This window comes from Phyllobates terribilis, unplaced genomic scaffold (genome assembly GCF_046119375.1).
Source record: "Phyllobates terribilis strain yellow unplaced genomic scaffold, ASM4611937v1 Scaffold_1__5_contigs__length_1240528914, whole genome shotgun sequence".
Taxonomy (NCBI): Eukaryota; Metazoa; Chordata; class Amphibia; order Anura; family Dendrobatidae; genus Phyllobates; species Phyllobates terribilis.
The window spans coordinates 1093364189-1093387387 of record NW_027362761.1 but is presented as its reverse complement, the minus strand read 5'-3'; the positions used below and the strand labels follow the sequence as shown (position 1 = coordinate 1093387387).

At 40.1% G+C, this 23199-nt stretch overlaps 1 protein-coding gene across 6 annotated transcripts in view; it reads right to left on the bottom strand.

Moving 5' to 3' along the window:
- The window catches only part of APBB2 (amyloid beta precursor protein binding family B member 2), a 422077-nt gene that overhangs the window by 265982 nt on the left and 132896 nt on the right, over window positions 1–23199 (bottom strand). For 5 of the 6 annotated variants that reach the window (XM_073645669.1, XM_073645685.1, XM_073645700.1 and 2 more), the window contains one exon: window positions 6242–7045. In XM_073645669.1, coding sequence (XP_073501770.1) covers window positions 6242–7045 — 804 coding nt within the window. Of the gene's footprint in view, window positions 1–6241; window positions 7046–18113; window positions 18184–23199 lie in introns of all 6 variants that reach the window. The other variant, XM_073645694.1, reaches the window with a different exon arrangement.

Sequence of the window (23199 nt, the reverse complement as noted above, 5' to 3'; positions counted from 1 at the left end):
TTGCATAAATTCTTCAATTCTTCATCATGGAACCACATTTGTATGGCAATGTTTATCATGCGTTCTTTGGTTGTACAGTCCATTTTGCCAAGAGGTTTCTTCACAATGCTCCGCAAATTGTCTATAGGATTTAAGTCTGGTGAATTGCCAGGCCAGTCCAGCACTTTTACTTTATTTTCTTCCAGGAATTTCTTCACACACTTGGAATTGTGGCATGGAGAAAAAGTACACTAAACCACTCCTCACAGAACAAGCTCTCAACTGAAGCTGAGGGGGCAGCTAGCTGTTATTTTCTGACTAAAACCAGTCAAACCACATTTTGTTACTCACGGTTGTACACTCACACCTGTTCAAAAAAGTTAAAACTGGTTTGAATCACTGACTGGTAACCAACTTACGATTTTACTTAAAAAATGCTTTGTCCCAATTAATTTCCACAGCACTGTAGTTTCAAAGAAAGAAAATACACTAACTAAACTTGATGGATCCCATTATACTTGATGGAATATTAAAGAACACATGTCACTTGCTCAAAATAATATACATTGTGAAAATCCCTGAGCTTCTCTGACTCTGGCGCTATTTTCTGCTTTACTCTGCAACACTCCATAGCGGAGATATCTACATTTGTTGCTTTTGAAGCGCAATATGTGAAATCTCTGCTTGCAATCTAGCTGGATGTTTCATGGAGTTTTCTCTGGTGACTTGCTCTTTCATCCCTCCCAGACGCTGCTCTCCAAAAGCAATCAATGAGAATATATCAGCAATGGGTAGATGCAGTGCAAAAAGGAAAAGAGGAACATCAGGGGAACTCAGGGACTTTTACAAGGTGTTTATCTCAAGTTTTCTAAAGCAAATGACAGCTCCTTTTTAATGACATGTAATATATATATCCATCACAGGTAAGGTGTAGGTGGGTGCCATCTTACCAATACATTATATTGTAAAGTGAATGGTGCCATTTAGATCTATAACGCCTCCCGCAAAAAGCAAGTACTCATAGGCTGATGCAAAAATAAAAAGTTAATGGCTTTTCGTGGAGGAAAAAATTTAGACACAAAAATGAGTCAATCCGTGACAGCAGCATTTAAATGAAGCCATTGCTGATGCACGCTCACAGGTGCGCAGTATGGATGAAAATGATCTACTGCGCAGTCATCAGAGTGTTTAGAAAGAAAACTGGATGCCAAATCACAAATTATTGCCATGTAAAACACAATGGTGCTGAATAAACAAAGCTGAAAGGTGCTCAGAGGTGCACAAAGTGACTGAACTAAAGTGCAGCGAATGAGTGCAGTATTACGGTATCTTGCATTGAAAATTCCGGATGTATCTAATCCAAAAAATGGCAGCACTCAGAAGAATGGTACTAAAAAAATCAGTGTGCATAGGCTGCCATGGTTCTCGACAGCATGAGTCCTGTTTATGCGCAAAAGATAATTTCACCTGATGAACGAGAGTTTTACGCAGTCATCGGGTGATCTGCTGCCTATTTACACAGCAAGAGAATCATGAAACGAGCGTTTTTATAAACTCTCATTCATCTTTCAATGCAGATAAAGGCCTCAGATCTGTAAATGCAGCTGAAGGCCTCGGTACAGAATAGATGAATGTTGGCCAAACCCTCTGATTACAGGGAAACAGCCAACCATCTGACGTGTATGGCAGCCTTCCGACTCTTTTCCATCAAATTATCAAAACGATCAGGCAGTTGGCATGTCAACAACTGACTTTTTGTTTTCAGGGGAGATAAGCTACTGCTACAGGTGTCTGGCAGGAGCCCCCTTGGACAACCCGAGTGTCCGTGCATGTTGGGGTGTGGGGAGAGAAAGCTGTTCTTTCAGCCAACCATTATCTCCTGTGTGTGACCTGCTCTAAGGCCTAAAGATTGTTCTCTATCCAAATGAAATACCTGTGTTTATTATGTCACATCCCTGTAAAGAAACATCACTGTTCTCATTACATCTGTACTGTGACGTGACTGTGTGCATTATGATTGTACAGTAATGCTACTGTATGTTTACTGCTCATGCTATTAGCTGTGATACTATTAGGCATCATCATCTTTATTATATCATATACAGTACAGACCAAAAGTTTGGACACACCTTCTCATTTAAAGATTTTTCTGTATTTTCATGACTATGAAAATTGTACATTCAGACTGAAGGCATCAAAACTATGAATTAACACATGTGGAATTATATACTTAACAAAAAAGTGTGAAACAACTGAAAATATGTCTTATATTCTAGGCTCTTCAAAGTAGCCACCTTTTGCTTTGATGACTGCTTTGCACACTCTTTCATAGTCATGAAAATACAGAAAAATCTTTAAATGAGAAGGTGTGTCCAAACTTTTATATATTATCCCAGCTTATTATGTAGGTCTTGTGATGTCACTTTATTCAATATTCATGTGATATATTACAATGATTCCTGTGTAGTGACAAGACATTGTGCATAGATAAGGCTCTAAGTATATGAGGTTGCATTAGACACTGGACACTTGTTCCCAGGTACAACCAGTCCTCCAATATATCTAAAAATAAGAGGCAGCAATCCAATTAGAGGCGCTTGCTGGAGCGAGTCATTCTCCCCGGCTCCTCTGTGTGAGCGGTCAGCTGGACTGGACTACAGCGGGTGACATCTACGGACAGGTGAGTATAAGGATTTTTTTACTTTATTCTTATTTTTACACCAGGACACAGCGAGAGCAGACTACTACTCTCATCATTGTCAGTGTGGGACGTTTTGCGGCCCCTGCAGAATGAAAAAAATGGACATGTTTTTCCCACGGATACACGGTCCGTGGAAACACACTGGCATATGAACAAAGCCCTTAATTTGAATGGGTCTGCAGGTGTATTTGTCTCCGGTACATGTGGAAACTGTCACCACTCATACCGGACACACTGACGTCTTAAATTGGCCTAACTCTGCTGCCTTAATGGATCCCTCGTAGGAGCTGTGTATATGGAGTCTGTATACTATTCTAGGAAAATCTGATCTCCAGGAGGCAAATAGCGCTCTGTCCCTCCCGAGTCTCATCGTGTGGCTAAACTGTACTTTACACCCACATATGGGGTATTTCTACATTCAGCAAAAAATGTGTGACAAATTTTGGTGCCATTTTTATCCATTTCCCAGTGTGAAAATGTAAAATCTGGGCCTAAAACAAAACTTTGGTGGTAAAAATATAATCATTCTTTCTTCACCGCCCAATGGTGTGAAATTCTGTGAGGCACATGTGGTGTCAACATGCTCACTACACCCCTAGATGAATTCATTGAGAGTTGTAGTTTGTAAAATGGGGTCTCTTATGGGGGGTTCTGCTGTTTGGCACCTTAGGGGCTCTGCCAATATGACATGGTAACATCAAACCAGCCCAGCAAAATATGAACTCCAATATGGCGCTTCGTCCCTTCTGAGCTTTGCACTGTGCATCAAAAGTAGTTTTCGACTACATGTAGGGTATCTGTGTGCTCAGGAGAAATTACACAACAACTGTTGGGGCCTAATTTCTCCTGTTATCCTTGTAAATATAAAAAAATTGGGGCTAAAAGATAATTTTTGTGGAAAAAAAGTGATTTTTTCATTTTCACGGCTCTAAGTTATAAACTTTTGTGAGCTTCAAGGTGCTCACCACACATCTAGATAACTTACGTAAGGAGTCTAGTTTCCAAAATGAGGTCACTTGTGGGGGATTTCCACTGTTTAGGCACATCAGGGGCTCCCCAAACACAACATGGCGTCCGCTAATTATTCAAGCAAATTTTACATTCAAAAAGTCAAATGACGCTCCTTCCCTTCTGATCCATGCAGTGCGCCCAAACAGTGGTTTTCCTCCACATATGGGGTATTGACGTGCTCAGAAGAAATTGCACAACAAATTTTGGGGTCCATTTTTTCCTGTTACACTTGTGAAAATAAAAAAATGTGGGTCTAAAGTAACATTTTTGTGAAATAAAGTAAAATGTTTATTGTTTTCTTCCACATACTAAAAATTCCTGTGAATCACCTGAAGGGTTAATACACTTCTTGAATGTGGTTTTGAGTAGTGTTGAGCGAATTTGTTCGGCATTTCAAATTTGGGATAAATCTGCGTGACAGTGTGGCAAATCAGGGATGTTCATGGGCAGAGCCGATTTTTTTGGCGTGAACAAGCCGGAACCCCGAACATGAACCTGAATTTGAAATGCCAAACAAATTCGCTCAACACTAGTTTTGAGCACCTTGAGGGGTGTAGTTTTTAGAATGGTTTCACTTTTGGGTATTTTCTGTCATATAGACCCCTCAAAGTCACTTCAAATGTGATGTGGTCCCTAAAAAAATGGTTTTGTGAATTTTGTTGGAAAAATGAGAAATCGCTGGTCAACTTTTAACCCTTATAACTTCCTAACTAAAAAAAATTTTGATTCCAAGATTGTGCTGATGTAAAGTAGACATGTGGGAAATGTTATTTATTAATTATTTTGTGTGACATATCTCTCTGATTTAAGGGCATGAAAATTCAAAGTTTGAAAATTGTGAAATTTTCTACATTTTTGCAAAATTTTCGATTTTTTCACAAAAAAACGCAAGTGATATCGAAGGAATTTTACCGCTATCATGAAGCTCAGTATGTCATGAAAAAACAATCTCAGAATCAGTGGGATCCGATGAAACATTCCAGAGTAATTACCTCATAAAGTGACACTGGTCAGAATTGTAAAAATTGGCCTGGTCATTAACGTGTAAACCACCTTCGGGGGTAAAGGGGTTAATCACACATAGCTGAATGCTGCTGGGCTGGAGGGCATGGTGGACCTGATATGTTCCCTTTAATTTCCTCCCGATAGCCATGCTTTCACTAAGATGGCTGGGCAGAATTTTAACGCAATTTACTGGCAAATTGACCCTCTATCTGCAGGTAAATAGCGTTTTTTGTACATGATAATATCCCTCTAAAAGAAATGATTTTGTTTTGCAGCACACCATTTGCTATCCCTCTGTAGTCTGTGAATCCCAATAAATCCACGGTGAGGGGATTGCACAGTAGATGACAGCCGTGTGTCAAGTGAATGATGATTCTAATACCCTACGTATACATGTAAGTACAGCTTATACCAGGAAGGTGCTAGAATGGAGCGTGGAGGGGGACATCAGTGGCTTTGTTACCATCTTCTGTCTGAGGACAGGTACTCACTTGTTTGACTATTTTCCTGCTATCGCTCCGGAGCCTGAGGTAAAACATTAGTTTAAATGAAAAATTCCTATCATACCAAATTCTTCAAGTTTTGATAAAAGCTTAACACTGATTTATTCTGGCTCCTTGCTACTATGAGGCTCCTAGGAAATGTCTTGCCTGTACCAGCTCATAAATTGTGGGTTTTATTAGTACAGTAAGCGCAGGGCATTCCTAGATAATCCTCTAACTGTACTTAACCGTTTCTTCTTCACATCTGCCTGCTAAGCACATTGGATGCAAACCTATTAAATACAGTTACGATTTCATTAAATAGGTATCGTTCAGGAAGCATTATAGGATTTGGTCTGCAGTAATGTCCCGGCAGTGGACGCTACACATTGAACAGAGCCGCACTGCCCTGATGCGTTCAATGTTTATATCCGTCTGATCGGTGGGAGTGCTGAGTCTTGGGCCCCCACAGACCTGATGTTGATGAGCTATTCTTGGGACCAGTCATCAATATCACTTGACTCCTTTAATACTGATAAAAATACATGACACAAAGCTATCTGCCTCACAGTGTACAAAGCACCATATTGATTCTTGATATTGGGGCCTCTTCTGGTGGTAGTTGGCACCAATGTATTCCATGGGCCTCAACCAGTGTAGAAGGACTTGATGATTTTTAATCCCCATTTCCTTTCCATGATACGTGGATTTATTGCCTACACCCATGCTTGTATGGCCTTACAGATTCCCATTAAAATATGGGATGCAGCCAAACTAGTCAGGTCCTCTTCTGTCCCATAGCAGCCACATGGTCGGCTTCTAGGGTATATGGTTTAAATATCTGCCTGTAGATTACATGAATTGGCCAAATACTCTATTGTAACCATGACAAGATTACACTGCTACATCTGCTATATGAACTGTACTACTTGTGGTTTTCTTACTCACAAACTACGTTCACACTAAATTGAACTATAAAAATTCCAAGTCTCTTAAATTAGTTTATGGAAATACATAAATACAGAATACATGTTGCTTATAGAAAATGCAATTTTTGACTTACCTGTCTCTTCGGGAGATGCTGGTGAAGCACTATCTTGGGACAAGGTAGTCCAACTGGAATCTTCGTCACTAGGAACTAGGTTCTGTATGCGATGCAAGGCGCAATCCGTCTTTGCACCAGTCTTTGGATGGTCTTTTTTAGTCTCTGGACTAGAAGACACTGTTGGCACAAGACTATCCTCAGGACTTGGAGTCTTGTCCTGTTTTGACAGCAGCACTTCGCCGTTAGTAATAAGGTCGGGACCTTGGCCAGTGATCCATATGGAGTTTTCCTCTTCCTTCTCAACGTGACCATTAGCTAGACTCTGATCAAGGTCTCTGGAAGTATCAAGATCGGAGTAATAATTAAGGAAGCTCTTGGTCCTTCTGGGAAGTAGAGGAAGAATTTCCGTGCTTTCTAGATCTTCTTCATCTTTTCCTTCTAGCTTTTCCGAAATCCTGTTGACACCATCTTCTAAAGTAATATTCTTGTTTGGGTCTTGTCCTTGTTCGGCTGCTTTTCTCAACTGGTTCTCTCCATTCTTCACTAGTTTAATATTTGAAGAGCTGTTTGATAAAAGGGGTTGTGCTGCTGGGTCAGACAAACCCATGGCTGCCTGGATGTTGGTCAATGCATATTTTTTTCGGCATTTTGGAGGTGTGTCACTCTTAGTTTCAGTGTGTTTTGCATCTGCATTTAGAAGATCATTGTGAGAGGATCTCAAGTTCAAAGTATTTGGAGGACTAACTGGACCATTCCTGTTCACTATGTCTGTGGCACTGTGGCTTGCCATAAACATTGGCTGTGTTTCCACACTTGAGTCGACTAGAAGAAACAAAGAAACACACAGCTTGTCATTCATGAATTTAATGATATCTCATTATTGAAAATATAACAAAAAACATATTCTAGTTTAGAGATTTTAAAGGAAATCTATGAATATTTTTGACCACACCAAACTGCTAACACCACCAAATAGATCCTGAGAAATCCAGATTAATTTTACCTATGTTGCTATTCATACTGATAAGATAACAGAAAAAAAAGGTTTAAATCTCACCCTTGCAGTGAAATTTCATTTTTGCATTTTATTTTTTCAGAGATGTTGTGTGCACACTGTCTTTTTGCTAAGTTTTGGAGTGGAAGCTGAACAGAAAGTTTTTGGGGAAAGTTTTGAGTTTTTGAGGAAGATTTGGAGAGTTTCCGCTCCAAAAACTCAACAAAAAGACCTCAGTATGCACATATTCTTAAGCTGGGAGACAATCACTGGTTGACAGTCAGCGTAGGGGTATTTGGTTACTAAATTACATATTGCCGAAAGCAAAAGGTACCCCCTAAACTAAAGACCTAAATTAAAACTTAACTTTTATTAAATCATTAATTAGGAAAGGTGCATATAGTATTAAAAACACATAGTGCAGGAGATAGACATCCTAAATGGATACGTATCTGCTCGTATTTGTCAGCATTGAGGAAACCATTGATGACACCATTTATTCTGACCAAATCCCCAATTCCATTGGCTGAACTCCAGCTCCAAACTTGCAAAAAACTTCCACCATTCATCACTGTTGCCTGGAGAAACTCATTATTGTACCACTCTTGAGCCCTTCGGCAACAATCTACTAAATATTTCAAATTTTAACTCATCAGCCCAGAGCACCTGCTACCATTTTTCTCCATCCCTATTCCTGTTTTTGTGCATAGCTGAACTGCATTGCCTTGTTTCTATGTCGAAGATATGGCTTTGTGGCTGCAATTCTTCTATGAAGACCAATGCTGGTCTGACTTCTCCAAATAATAGATAGGTGTAGGTGGGTCCTATTTACTGCCAGTTCTGACCTGATGGCACTGCTGGACATCTTGCGATTCCAAAGGAAAGTATGAATGCTATATCTTTCATCTGCTGCATTAAGTTTCCTTGACTGCCATTGTGTCTATGTTCCTCAATGTTGCCCATTTCTTGGTGCTTCTTCAAATCATTGTCTACTGAGACCTTGTTTATGCAGTATAACTACCTTGTGTCTTGTTGAAACTGTCTTCCACAATTTCACTGTTCCTCAACTAGTTTAAGCCTCATACACAGGTGATTTCTGTTAATAACTGTGTTTCAACATACATATGAAAATGATGATCATTCTCATCTGTTTGGTATAGTTGGTTACTCATATACCTGACTATGCATAAAATCCCTATGAAAATCCCTGACTTTGTGAAAGCGTACCTACAAAACTGTATGCACACCAAATATTGTTTTGATTTAGATTTCTCTTTTGTTCATTCACATTTCATCTTGCTAATTGATAAAAAATAATCTATTTACGCTTACATGTTTTATAGCATTCTTACTTTGCAGCATATTTTTCCACATCTGCTTAAAACTTACGCACAAAAGTTTAGTATTTATATATAATATGGTTATAACATTGTAGTGACAATTTTCCAAACAGGTTCTTCAAGTGTAAAAGTGTATACCATATAGTATAAATAATAAAAAACACCATTAAAACATGATCACACTATAAAATGCATGGTAATATCATGCTAAATGAATTCTGTATATCGGCATATTATTCAATGGAGATCATTTTAAAAGGATAATTCAAATAAAATGCATAAAAATGTTACCTGCGTGGGTACTTCAAGCATGGGAAAATGTCAAGCAACAGTGAAATTATGCATAAAATCGCATTTTTATGAAGCGTACCGCCAATTTCTGAGTCCTGATTACAGTTCTTTCAGTAATAAGAGCTATTCTCCTCACAACTAAAAATGAAATTATATCTATAATAGGATGATGGATTTTAAAGCCTTATTTTAATACCTTTTATTATATTTAGAACAGAAAGAATCTAAGGATGCTCCCTATTTTAGCCAATTTTTTGGGCTATGCCACTTTCTTGAAAATCAACCACCTTTCCAAAAATTTGTAACTCACCTAGTCGGAAGGTTGGCTATAAACATTTATTACCTGTATAACGAATGATCATTTGGCCATGAGCTACCTTTCCCAACCCCTCTATTCATAAACAATGACAATGGGAAATTCAGATATTGTCGGACCGCTTTGGAATCAACTTCCACCGTGGCACACAGGTTACACATGGGATTTTATATTTTGCTTCTACACCTTGGATGTACATAATCCAACCACCCATTATTTCGACAATCAGAGTTCTTTGATCCATTGACTTCAAAGGAGGAACAGTCACTGGCACAGTAAGTGTCACCATTAATACATAGAGTTCTTCTTAGGTACACAGTCGGACTATCATATATTCAGAGATTCTTGGTGTCCTGTTCTCTATACTTCCGGTCACTACTATATTCAGTCACCTATAGCCAGCGCGGGGTACTGTCTTCATTTCAGTGTTATTATTTTTTAACAAGACTATACACAGGGCTTGTATATTATCACCAGGAGCTGCTATAGTTGTATATTCGGCGCTGGTGCATATAATCCTTTTTTCACTATTATAGGACCAATGAGCTATTAGGAATTATGGACAGACATACTAAGGCTGCATTCACACGTTGCATCAATGATGCATTTTTATTTCTAAATTGCGGGAAAAACTTAGCGGTTCACATATAGAATGACAGCTGTTTTATTGCAAATTTAAAAAAAAATTGAACATAGCCTAAAATTCACAGCTTAAGTGGACCAGTCCTCTTTTTTCTTATTACACCAATCTATTTTTTTAAGTCCCCAAAAGCCGGAAAATAAGCTGCTAATGTCTAGTGCCTTTACTGTATCTCAATATGCCGAACAGGCTTTGACTGGCCCTCAGGAGAACAGGAGAATTCTCCGGTGGGCCACCACCCTCTTATCTGAGCAGTATTTGGCACTATATACTTGAATCACTATGTACAGACACAGGCAGTATCTTATTCATTTAACAATTGGGTAAATGAATAATAATTTCATTCACCCAATTCACTCAATAATTTCATTTACTCAATTCATTGTTATTCACTTAATCTACCCAGTTTATTGTTATATAAATTTGTGATTGAGGACAATGTCACATTTGCCTGGAGCTGAAAAATGGGGCCCTGAAGTTGGTTTCTGGTGTCCGACAATGTACAGTCCGACATTGATGAAACTATCTTTTAAGGAGGCATATGGAGTTATTTTTGTCATACGAATCCAACAGAAAATAAATTGTGATTTGTTTTACCAAACTTTTTTAGAGAGTAGGTATTTTCTTCTAGAAGTGTTGCTTTGAGGACACAGTATGTCCATATGTGTGGAATCCAACAGAACACGTACAGTACACAATGGCTATAATGGTCCATACTAATCAGAACTATTGCCTCTGTGCTCTACTATGTAGGCGCCATATTTGTCTGGTGCATAAACCCTTAGCCTGCATAAGACTACGGTTGAGCCCTAGTGATTTCTCCATTTAACCAGTATTTATTAAGACCAGGACCTACTCAGTGACGTGTCTTCTATAGATCCCATTACTTTGATAGATTGAAGTAACCTGGATAATTCCTACGGGCCTACATAGTAGTTGAGTTTCCCTACCCTACCGGAAGGTGGACTGTGACAAGGCAATAACCCTATTATTAAATATAAAAGCAGCTGCTACTGAAGGCTTTCCCAAATACACGCACGCTGGTGTAATTACACTGATGAGCATGACACGGTCCTCAGAATATCACAGAGATAACCCCCGTGGCAATTATTCCTACAGTGACACCAGGACTGTGCAGTAGTACAGAACGCCTCCGCACACAATCTATTGGGGAACGTAAGACTGGTGCTGGGAATCACTGTCCTATATCTGTTGCCACCTGCAAGAGGATCGTGCACTAATATTATAGATTTAGGTCATGCACTGATATTAGAAGTGATTTTTTTGCCATGCCCTGAAGTTTTGCAGTTCTATAAAAAAAAATCTAGAAGTGCAAGGCACAATACCATGAGAATAAAAATATAATTTTATTAAATATTGATTAAAAAGTAAGACACAAGAGTATCAAGACTGATGGAAAAAAACTGAATAATGCATAAGATGATACGAAACATGGCACAAAAAAATATATATGATCACAATATTGCATACAGATACCAAAAGTTATTTCAGAATATATCATTAAATGATGTATAAACATATTTTTGGTACCATGTTTTGCATCATCGTATGCATTATTTAGGTTTTTCCCCATCAGTCTTGATAGTATTGAGTCTTACTTTTTATGCATTTTTTACTAAATATTTAATAAAATTATATTTTTATTCTTATGTTATTGTGCTGACGCGCCCCCTGGGCCAGTGTTGTTTGGGGATACCCGGAGCCGGATCAGATGGGGGTTGTAGTCTCCGAGTGGCTGTGACCCGGTCCGTGCCCAGGGTGTCAAGCTCAGTGTGTGGCAGTCCTTATGATGTTACTAGATGTTCTTTTGTGTCGACTACGCCACCCGTTGAATTGCGGTCAATACGGCCGCCGCTGCAGCAGGGTCCACTGAGGCTGGTGATGTGTGTGCAGCTTAGGTAGTATAACCCCCAACGGGAGGGGTATAGCCTCAGGGGGTCAGTTGCAGAGGATGGGGGTTGTGGTGGTGCAGCGGGGATGGAAATGAGACTCAGAGTCGGGCTGTGCAGTTCAGGGTTTGTTTACTTACTGCAGTTGTTCTGGTCACTCCGGCCTTAAGTGACCACCCGAGCCGTGCTGCGTCCACCAGGTCCTGGACTCGGCCAACCCCCAGGTGATTCTGGAGCGTGGTCCTGAGCTCCCTTTCTGTCCTGTCCTCTTCTCTGGCCTTCCCCACCAGGGATCCACCTATGTCCGGCTCCCTCGGGCCTCTTGGTGGTAAACCCTTGTCTCTGGGTTCCCTGACCCTATTCCTGGTCTGCCTTCCGGGTGGATTTAGTGGGTGATCGTGGCAGATCCTGCCCACGACCTCCGGTTCCTGGCTAAGGTGTGCTGTAGCCTCTGCCAGCTTGGGATCCGGTACCCTGTTGCCAACTCTTCACCCTCTGGTCTAATTTGGGCTCTTGGAGTTCCTTCTTTCTCCCCCTCTGGGTCTTTCTTTCTCCTCTCTCTCTCTCTCTTGGCCTTGGAGCTGCTCTTCTCCTCTGCTCTCTTCCTCTGCTCTGCTCTGACAAAAGACTGACAGACTGACCCTGATCTAAGATGGTGCCCACCTTATATACTCCCTCTATGTGTGAGCTCAGGTGACCAGCACCCAATGAGCTCCTAACTTTACCCAGGCTGCTCCCCCTATCTGCCCCTACACTACTGGGATGTTCCACCCCCCTCCCACTCCAGCCAGGAACAGACACTGTCGTACCTGCACATTTCTCTAGTGGGAGTACCATCGGTCTGTTCCTCGGAAATGGGATGTGTGTAGTGCATGCAGCTAACTGAGCTCAGTTCCACACTCCATCCTTACCCGGGAGTGGAATACCACACCTCTGGGTTGAGGTGCAATACCCCTGTAGCAGCCGAATCCTCAGGGTGCTACAGTGCCTTTTACTTGTTCTTTCTAGGTTTTTTTTATATGTATGTGCTTATTGGCCCATTACTCTATGCTCACCATACATATATAGGTTTAGAATAATTATCTAATAATGTACAACCAGAAGTTTAATAGCATATAGGCTAAAATAGTGTCCATTAGGCACTAGAGTCCTCTCTATCCAAGCTTACAATCTATAAGTGATATCCAAAGGGTACAAGGTGAAGGAGGGAGTAATATTTATTTTTTATTTGCTCTGCTTAATGTCACTGTAGAATTTCTGGGTTCTTGGGCAGGCTTAACCATCACCTCCCTCTTTCATGTTACTTGAGAAAGGGGTGATGATCCCCAAAAGTGTTGTACACTCTGGATGAATATTTTTGCATTGTCTCGGTATTTGCTGAACAAGTAAAGAAGAATTTCTCAGAATGACACCAGCGCTTTGAGCGATTACTGCTTTACCTGCAACCTTGGTCACAGAACTCCCCCTTTAATTAAAAACATTAGAATACTGAGTGCTACAGATAACAAATGTGACAGCGGTGTAGAAGAAACCACATATAAATATCAATCAGAGCCTTGTCCCGGGAAAACGTATTTAAATTTAAAAAAATGGCATTAGGGGTTTAAGTATATGGTGATATCATGGCTCTTTACAGAATTTAATTCAGTCCTTTAGGAAAGGCTGTTTTATCTACGTATATATGTCCTTGACATTAAATATATGGCTCATACATTTTTGTTTAGATAGTGAATACGGCACTCCTGGTTGTAAGATGTGGTGCCCCAATATGGTTCCAACCCGTAGTAATTGCAATAGAAGAACTTGGCACTCATACATTTTTGTTTAGATAGTGTATACGGCACTCCTGGTTGTAAGATGTGGCGCCCAAGTAGGGTGCCGTAGTAATTGCAAAAGAACTTGGCACTCATACATTTTTGTTGCACTAGCTCATCGGAGAACCAGAAAATCCTCCGAGGGGTCCACATTCTGAACTCTGTGCACAATAATTACTTAGCTCACAATGTCATTAAAAGTGGACATGCTCTGCATAGATTGATGGTAGACCCTCAGAATAGTTTCCTCTGGTTGGCCAAGGTCAACATTGCAATGTATATGTGCTCTTACATGGAGTATCAATATTTATATAAAACAATAAAAATAATATAAATATTTTAAAGTGTTAATGATTTCACCAGAACAATAGATTATAGCAGTGCTTCTCAAACTGCAAGGCTGGCCCCACCAGTGAGGTGCCCCCTAGTTATTGGTGAGGCTCAACTTGGCAGGTCAGTATTCTCAAAAGTCATTGTAAGCTACACAGTGCTTTTCTGGCTCCAGAAATCTCTAATTTAGCAACATGATTCCCTGTTTTGTATTTATTTAATGCTATCCAAAGTTCAAGAAACAAAAAAAAAACTAAAAAAACATAAATTGACCCGTATTTTTAATTTTTTCCATAACCTTACACCACTAATGGTTGAGACACCCTGAACTAGATCAAAGTCCTTTTCGACCTTTCAAAAACTGCTGTACAAGTTTATATTCTAGTTCTACCAACCTTTTGAAAAGTGGATGTAGCTGAGCAGAAGGGGACATGACCTAGCATGACCTGACAAGTTCACTTTAACAAAAGTGGCTTAAAGAGAACCTGACAGCTGATGCATGCTGCCCGATCCACGTACAACAAGTAACAGGCACCGGCTGTATGAACTCAGCCTACATGCGCGTATAGTCAGAGATTTGTCAATCCAGGGCAGCAAGCAAGGAGAAGCCGTCGGGGATCCACCTGTCCGTCTAGTCTCCAGCGCAGCTCGGTCCCTGGCGGCTTATAATGAATGTTTTTCTCTGAAATACCGCAGCGTTTCAGAATCAAAGATACCTGGCTGAGATCATACAGCCAGTGCCTGATACATGCTGAGCGTGGATGGGGCAGCATGTATCAGCTGTCAGGTTCTCTTTAAATTATAGCAGAAATTTACTCCAGTCAGTGACTATAGTACATTTCTGACAGTGGAGCCTGGGCAGCTAAAAGCAAATCCTGGATCAAGAATGGCAAACAAAGCGCCAGTTTTCATTAATTTTCCCTGTAGCTTCTAAAAATGTTACAAACTAAAATACTGTTCCCTTTCCGTCACACTAAACGGAGTTTGAGGCACTTGGCTTTTGTTGATTGATAACTCCTGACCCAACTTATGAGATTTCTAGACATATTTATTGCTGCACTGTCTGAAATGATTAATATAGTGTATAACTTTGTATATACAGTTGCTTGAAAAAATATTCAACCCCCTTGGCATTTTTTTGTGTTTTGCTACCTCACAACCTGGAATTTCACTTGTTTTTTTTTTTTTTGAGGGTTTGCATCAGTTCATGTAAAAAACATGCCTACATCTGTGAACATGTGGTTTTCTTTTTATTGTGAAGCAAACAACAAATACGATAAAATAACTGAAAACTTCAGTGTGCATAAGTATTCACTCCCCTAAAGTCAGTACTTTGTAGAGCCTCCTTTAGCGGCAATTACAGTTGCAAATTGCTTTGGATAAGTTTCTATGAACTCTCCACATCTTGCCACTGGGATTTTTGCCCATTCCTCAAGGCAAAACTGCTCCAGCTCCTTCAAGTTAGATGATTTCGTCTTGTGAACAGCAATTTTTAAGTCTGACCACAGATTCTCACTTGGATTAAGGTCTGGGCTTTGATTAGGCCACTCCAAAACAGTTACACGTTTCCCCTTAAACCACTCGAGTGTTGCTTTAGCAGTATGCTTTGGGTCATTGTCTTGTTGGAAGATGAACCTCCGTCCCAGTCTCAAATCACTGACAGACTGAAACAGGTTTTGCTCAAGAATATCCCTGTATTTCACACCATGCATCTTCCCCTCAACTCAGACCATTTTCTCTGTCCCTGCTGCCAAAACACCCCCACAGCATGATGCCGCCACCACCATGTTTCATTGTGGGGATAGTGTTTTTGGGGTGATCACCTGTGTTGGTTTGGCGCCAGACATAGCGTTCACCTTGGTGGTCAAAAAAATTAATTTTGTTCTCATTTGACCACAGCACCTTCCTCCATACATTTAGGGAGTCTCCCACATGTGTTTTGGCAAACTTAAAATGAGCCTTACAATTTTTATTCACTCTTCCATAAAGGCCACCTATATGAAGTATACAGCTTATTGTGGTTGTATGGACAGATACTCCAGTCTCTGCTTAGGAACTCTGTAGCTCCTTCAGGGTTACCTTTGGTCTCTGTGCTGCCTCTCTGATTAATGCCCCGCTTGCCCAGGCTGAGAGTTTTGGTGGGTGGCCCTCTCTTGGCAGGTTTGTTGTGGTACCATGTTCTTTCCATCTGATGGTAATAGATTTGATGGTGCTCCGGGGGATCATCAGAGATTGCAATATTTTTTATAACCCAACCCTGACTTGTACTTCTCAACAACTTTGTCCCTGACTTGTTTGGAGATCTCCTTGGTCTTCATGGTGTTGTTTGGTTAGTGATGCCTCTTGCTTAATAGTCTTGCAGCCTCTGTGGCCTTTCAGAAAAGGTAAAGTGTATATACTGACAGACATGTGACGCATAGATTGCACACAGATGGACTTTCAATAAGCATGTGACAAGTAATTGCTTGCCCCAGAAATTTATAAGGGCTTCATAGCAAATGGGGAGAATACATATGCAAATGCCAATTTTTAGTTATTTGATCCCATAAAATTTAATTTATGCCTATATTTTTTCACTTCACTTTCCCAACTTAGACTATTTAGTGCTGATGCATCACACATGAATCGGATTACAACAATATTTAAACACAGATTGTAATGTAACAAAATAGGTAAAAAGTCAAGGAGGTGAATACTTTCGCAAGCCACTGTAATAAACATATTTTAAATTGTTATTTTATTTAATTATTTTAATTTTTTAAACCTTAACCTGTCCCCCCAGAAGGTACAAAAATATATGGGTATAGCCAACTTATCAGCATTTTCAACATTTTTCTGCTTAGATTTAATGCATATGGCATCATAATGGTGACCTCATAAGACCTCATTCAAACGTCTGATTTTTTCGTGTACGAGAAAATCAGACCAATTATTCAGATCAAACTCTAATCAGAGTTTGATCAGTGTGGTGCGACTGCCATCCAATTTTAATGCATGTGGAGAAATAAAAAAAAAAAAAGTATTCACCTTCTCCATTCTGACAGTCTGGGAAAATCATCCTGCACCCGGATGTCATCTGAGTGCAGTTCGATTTTCTCACTGACCCACTGACTTGCATTGCTAATTTTGATCTGACCCTCGGGTCAAAATTGGACAGGTCTCCAATATTTTCGGTGGACCAGTTGATCTGAAGAAAAAAATCGGACATGTGAATGGCCCCATAGACTATTACAGGTACAAGTGTTATTTGTGAAAAAATGGATAGTACTCATATAAGAAAATCAGACGTCTGAATGAGGCCAAAGGCGCATCTAGACATCCTGCTTTTGCTTCAATAATGAGCACTGACTATACAAGGTGATTGGTGTTTATTTATGGGCCTGTTCACATGAGCTGATGCAAATGACATTGAGAAGTATTATGTCCTCAATAAGGAGAGATTCGTTCCTGACCAGGGGACCCCACCTTATACTAACTCATGACCTTCTAATAGGAACTTATGGAAGTTCTCACTACATGACTTTAGGGTTACTTAAAAAGGATCTATCACTAGATTTCACAATACAAACTGCATACACTAATAAAGAACTCTCTTAGACCAGATGACCAGATGAAGCTGGTGTTCTTACTTTGAAAATCCATTGAAAATGTGCAATTCTGATATTAAAATCCATTGAAAATGTACAATTCTGATATTAAAAATGAGCATTTTATGCATCCAGGTAAAGAGTGAGAGTCCAATTTATTCAGTCTCTACCACCCCAGGCTGACTGACAGCTGCAGCCTGTTCTGAGCAGTGTGAGATTTCAGCAACGACCGGGAGGGAGGGACACTGAGGAGCGGACAATCAGTCTAGGTGGGCAGAGATTGTAGTCAAACTTTCAAAAAAGGATTATACAGCAATTCTGACATGTATTTTCAAAGTAAGTGCATCAATCTAATTAGGTCTAACAGATTTAGTGAATAATCTATGCAGATGGTATTGTGAAATGTGGTGACAGATCTGCTTTAAGGATCAGACTGGGAACACTGGATAAAAGAAGTGCAGTATTGATGAGTAATAATGTTTAGTGAAGATGTTCACGCTTCAATATGATAAAAATATGAGTAAGGAATTTTCTAATTAGTCAAAAGTACACAAAATGCTGACATGAAATAAGTGGAATGAAATAAAAACACAAATAATGAGTAAACATATGGAAACCAAAAAACATAGCGTGAAACACCAAACAGAGAACTCTGAAGGGATTCTAACCTTGGAGGACTTCAGACATGGGTCACAGGGGCGTCAGCAATGGATCAGGATATAGGTTAAAGTTAGCAATCTGAAAAGAGGGATGATGGGAAAAATTAAAAACAAGTACGGTAAGTGTCTAATATATAACAAATAAATAGGAGTGAAAGGGCACAAAATCCGGAAAACAAAAATCAAATGTAAACCAAAAGGCAAACCAACAATAGCATCATGAGGATAAGAATATTAAAGGTCTGCAGGGAATCATTCCACTCAACCAGTCTGATATAAAGCAGTGCTAAAAAGATAAGAATATTTGCATGGATTTATCTAATAATCTGGCCTAAAAATCAATGCAAAAAATACCTACAAAAATAATTATTATTATTTTTTGCTTACCAATTACATTTTTTAGCAACCAGTGCCTTATTTGGCATATGAATTTTAGAGGGGTCCTAACACTAACGCATCTCTCAAGCGATCCATGTTCTGCATGGTCAGCCTTTCATTTAGTCAAATATTTCTTTGTTCACATACCTTTCTTTTTTATAACCAGAAACATTCCCCTTAATGCACAAAGAAAACAAATGTTTTTTTTGTTCGCTTTGCTTTATTCAATTCCAGATTTGCCATTTTATGCGTTTTTTATATACAGTTAACTACTTTACCCCCAAAGGTGGTTTGCACGTTAATGACCAGGCCAATTTTTACAATTCTGACGACTGTCACTTTATAAGGCAATACCTCTGGAACGCTTCAACGGATCCCACTGATTCTGAGAATGTTTTTTCGTGACATGTTGTACTTCATGATAGCGGTAAAATTTATTTGATATCTCTTGTGTTTATTTGTGAAAAAAATCGGAAATTGGCGAAAATTTTGAAAATTTTGCAATTTTCAAACTTTGATATTTAATGCCCTTAAATCAGAGAAATATGGCACACAAAATAGTTAATAAATAACATTTCCCACATGTCTACTATACATCAGCACAATTTTGGAACCAAAATTTTTTTTTGTTAGGAAGTTATAAGGGTTAGAAGTTGACCAACAATTTCTCATTTTTCCAACAAAATTTACAAAAACATTTTTTTAGAGATCACATCACATTTGAAGTGACTTTGATTGGCCTGTATGACAGAAAATACCCAAAACTGACACCATTCCAAAAACTGCACCCCTCAAGGTGCTCAAAAACACTTTCAATAAGTTTATTAACCCTTCAGGTGATTCACAGGATTTTTTGGAAAGTGGAAGAAAACAATGAACATTTAACTTTTTTTTCACAAAATTTTACTTTAGACCCAATTTTTTTTACTTTCGCAAGGGTAAAAGTCAAAAATGGACCCCAAAATTTGATGTGCAATTTCTCCTGAGTACGCCGATACCCCATATGTGGGGGAAAACCACTGTTTGGGCACATGGCATGGCTCGGAAGGGAAGGAGGACCATTTGACTTTTTGAATGTAAAATTTGCTTGACGCCATGTCGCGTTTGGGGAGCCCCTGATGTGCCAAACAGTGGAAACCCCCCCAAGTGACACCATTTTGGAAACTAAATCCCTCAGGGAACTTATCTAGATGTGTGGTGAGCACCTTGAAACCCCAGGTTCTTCAGAGAAGTTTATAACATTGAGTCATAAAAATAAAATTTTCACATTTTTCCCACAAAAATGTTTTTCACCTCCAAATTTTGCATTTTCATTAGGGTAACAGGAGAAATTGCACTATACCTTTTGTTATGCAATTTCTCCTGAGTAAGCTGATACCCCATATATGGGGGGAAACCACTGTTTGGGATCACAGCAGGGCTCAGAAGGGAAGGAGCGCCATTTGACTTTTTGGTCAAATACTGACCAAATATTGATAGTGTGACCGTAGCCTAAGGCCACGTACCCATGGTCAGTATTTTACATCATTATGTGTAAGCCAAAACCAGGAGTGGAACAATGAGAGGAAAAGTATGATAGAAACACGTCACCACTTCTGTATTTTTCATCCACTCCTGGTTTTGGCTTACAAATACTGATATAAATTACTGGCCAAATGCTGAACGTGTGAATGTGGCCTAAGTGCTCATGCACAAGACTATATTTTCAGTCCGAGTACTATCCGTTAGAAAAACGGATCGCGCCGGACCAATGTTATTCAATGGGGCAGTATAGACAAATGATTTTTTCACTGACTGAATCTGCATGTGAAAAAAATTGCAGTGTGCACTAGTTTCTCCCGTAAGTAGGATGAGACTCTCCTATTCAAATCTATGTGTGTGAGAAAAAAATTGGATGGCATATGGAGGCCACAGTACAGCATCCGATTTTTATGCATACATTGCAATTCTGTAACAAAGGAAACTGTAAACGGTCCTGTAAATTATTAATAGCTGCCTACCGGATTATATAAGGTTTGCACATGAATGACGAGTGAGAAAAAAATCATCCCACTTTTCTAGATGCAACTAGTAAATCTGCTGCCAGATAGACTAACCATGCCCCCACCACTGATTGGCAGCTTTCTGCCTATGCACAGTGTAAACAGAACGCTGCCAATCAGTGGTGTGGGTGGGGTTATACAGAGCTCAGCATTCAGAGAACTGCAGCAGATAAAGCAGTTTTTAATAAAAACTGCAGCACCCAGTCAAGTAAGGCTATGTGTGCAAGTTCAGGATTTGATTGCAGAAATTTCTGCAGCGTTTCTGCATCTCTTGGCAGGAAAAGCGTTGCAGGAAAAAAAGGGCATTTTTGATGCGTTTTTTTCATGCGTTTTTGTACATCAAGGAATGCTTTTTGGAGCTAAATAAGATATTTGAAAAAAGAAACGTGGGACATTGCTTTAACCCTTGGATTACCGTCAGACCTGGGGTGAGTATATTGGTTAATTTAAATGATTAAATAATGTCTGTTGTATTTCAAATAAAGTGTTTACTCTGTGTGTGTTCATTTAACTCTTTACTTTAATTTACTTAGGTGTAGTAATGAAAGGGTCTGATTGACACCTTGTCATCACCAAAGAAAAGGGCTAGGTGTCAGGTAATCCCATAAACACAATCTCATTAGCATTTCCATTCATGTCATTTCTGGGGCAGCTGAGAGCTTCTATTTTTAGCCTAGGAAAGTGCCATTAGGCAAACATGTTCCCTGGCTATTAATAACATCTCACAGCTGTTTTGTTAGCCGCTACGCCCTCCCTCCACCCGATCAGCAACCAGCAGCGCTTTGAACGCAGCGTATTTTTGCTGCGTCCAAAATGCTGTGTTCTAATGCCGCGCCTTTGCTGACAATAAATGTGTATCCACCGAATATAATAACACTTCAAAATCTGTCCGCTACAGAAATTGACTTGCTGCGGGTGAGTTTGGGTACGTGGCCACTATCAGGAGCCGCTGCACGTTTGAAGCTGCGTATTTATGCAGCGTTGAACCCGCAGCGTCCAGATGTTACAGCATAGTGGATGGCATTTCTAGAAATACTATGTCCATTATGCATGCATCTGAGGCTGCGGATCACCCATGGACACAGACATGAGGTGCGTCTTTCAGGACCGCAGCATGTCAAATTCTCTTGCGGAGTCACTAGTCTCCACAAAAGAAACTTGACCACTAGAATGTATTGAATGCGGTAAATCAGCATGATTCAATGAACACATGCGGATTTACCTGTGTTCAATCGAATGCAGCGTTTTGGACACAGCAAAATATGCTGTGTCCAAAGTGCTGCTACATCCGAATCGTGGGCACATAGCCTAATATTAAAAAAATTGGCGTCATTTTTATAACCAGCAGAGGGAAAGCCGACCAATGAAGCTGATATTAGTAGCCGGGAAAGGGGCCATTAGCCAAAAATGTTTCCTGGCTATTAATAACAGCCCACAGCTGTTTGCTTAGCCTTTACTGGCTAGATTACAGGGGGACCCAAGAAAAAAATTGATGTAGGGTCCCCCTATAAAATCTAACTAGAAAAGGCTAAACAGACAGCTGCAGGCTGATATTAATAGCCAGGGAAGGGGCCATGGATTCTAGCCCCCTCCACGGCCAATAATATCAGCTCTCAGCTGCCCCAGAACTGGTGCATTCATAAAATGCTCCAAATCTGGCGCTTAGCCTCTGATCTTCCCACTGCCGTGTAGCGATGGCGAGTGGGGTAATAGGGTTGGGGTTCATATCAGCCTTTTATTGGCGGCTGACATGAAACCCAGGTCAGTAATGGAGGGCGTCTTGACGTCCCCCATTACTAACCGCGTAGTAAAGGTTTTCAAAGCTTTTTCAATCAAGACATGGCCAGTTCTTTTTTTTTTTTTTTTTTTTTTTATTGTTCTCCGAATCCCTCGTCTTCTGTAAAAATAACAAAAATAAAAAACAACCATATCCCTCACCTGTCTGCCGTCATAACATAATCCGAGTATCCCACAGCGATCCAGGTCACTTCTACAGCAGCCACATCAATCACTTATGTGATTGCTGTAGAAGACAGCACTATACACTGACAAGAGTGTAATCACTCCAGTCAGTGTACATTGCTGCGCTGCAAGATGAGTTAAACAGTTGAAGATCAGCTGATCAGCTCTGATAACCTCATATACTGCATCAGTGCTGGTGGGAAAATTTGTGAAAAAATTCCCACGCAGCAATGGCGCCATAAAGTGAGGTCCCGGAGCTCTCAGCTGATCTCTAGCTGATGATCTCCGGTGAACTCAGTCCCGGCTGCAGCATGCACAGACGCCGTCTCGGGTGAGGAGACTACTTCTTCCCTCAGCCACCACTCCTACTGATAACAGCGACAGCTGTCAGATGATGGGAGATGTAGTCATCCCCAGCCGGCCTGGGTACCATTCTTGTGCGTTTTTGCAGCGTATCTGACCCATTGACTAGTCAAATAAGCAGCATACAACCGCAGCAAATCCGCAAATATATTTATACCTGCGGGCTTGCTGCGTTTCAATTAACGTCAATGGCCAGGAAACGCTGCAGAAAAGCTACAAAGAATGGACATGCTGCGGATTTAAAGGCAATGACAATCCTGAAAGGAAAATTCCGCATCATGTGCACAGCACATGTGCATTAGCTGGCAGACGGATTACAAAGCGCTTTTGGTGCAGTTCCGCACGGAAAA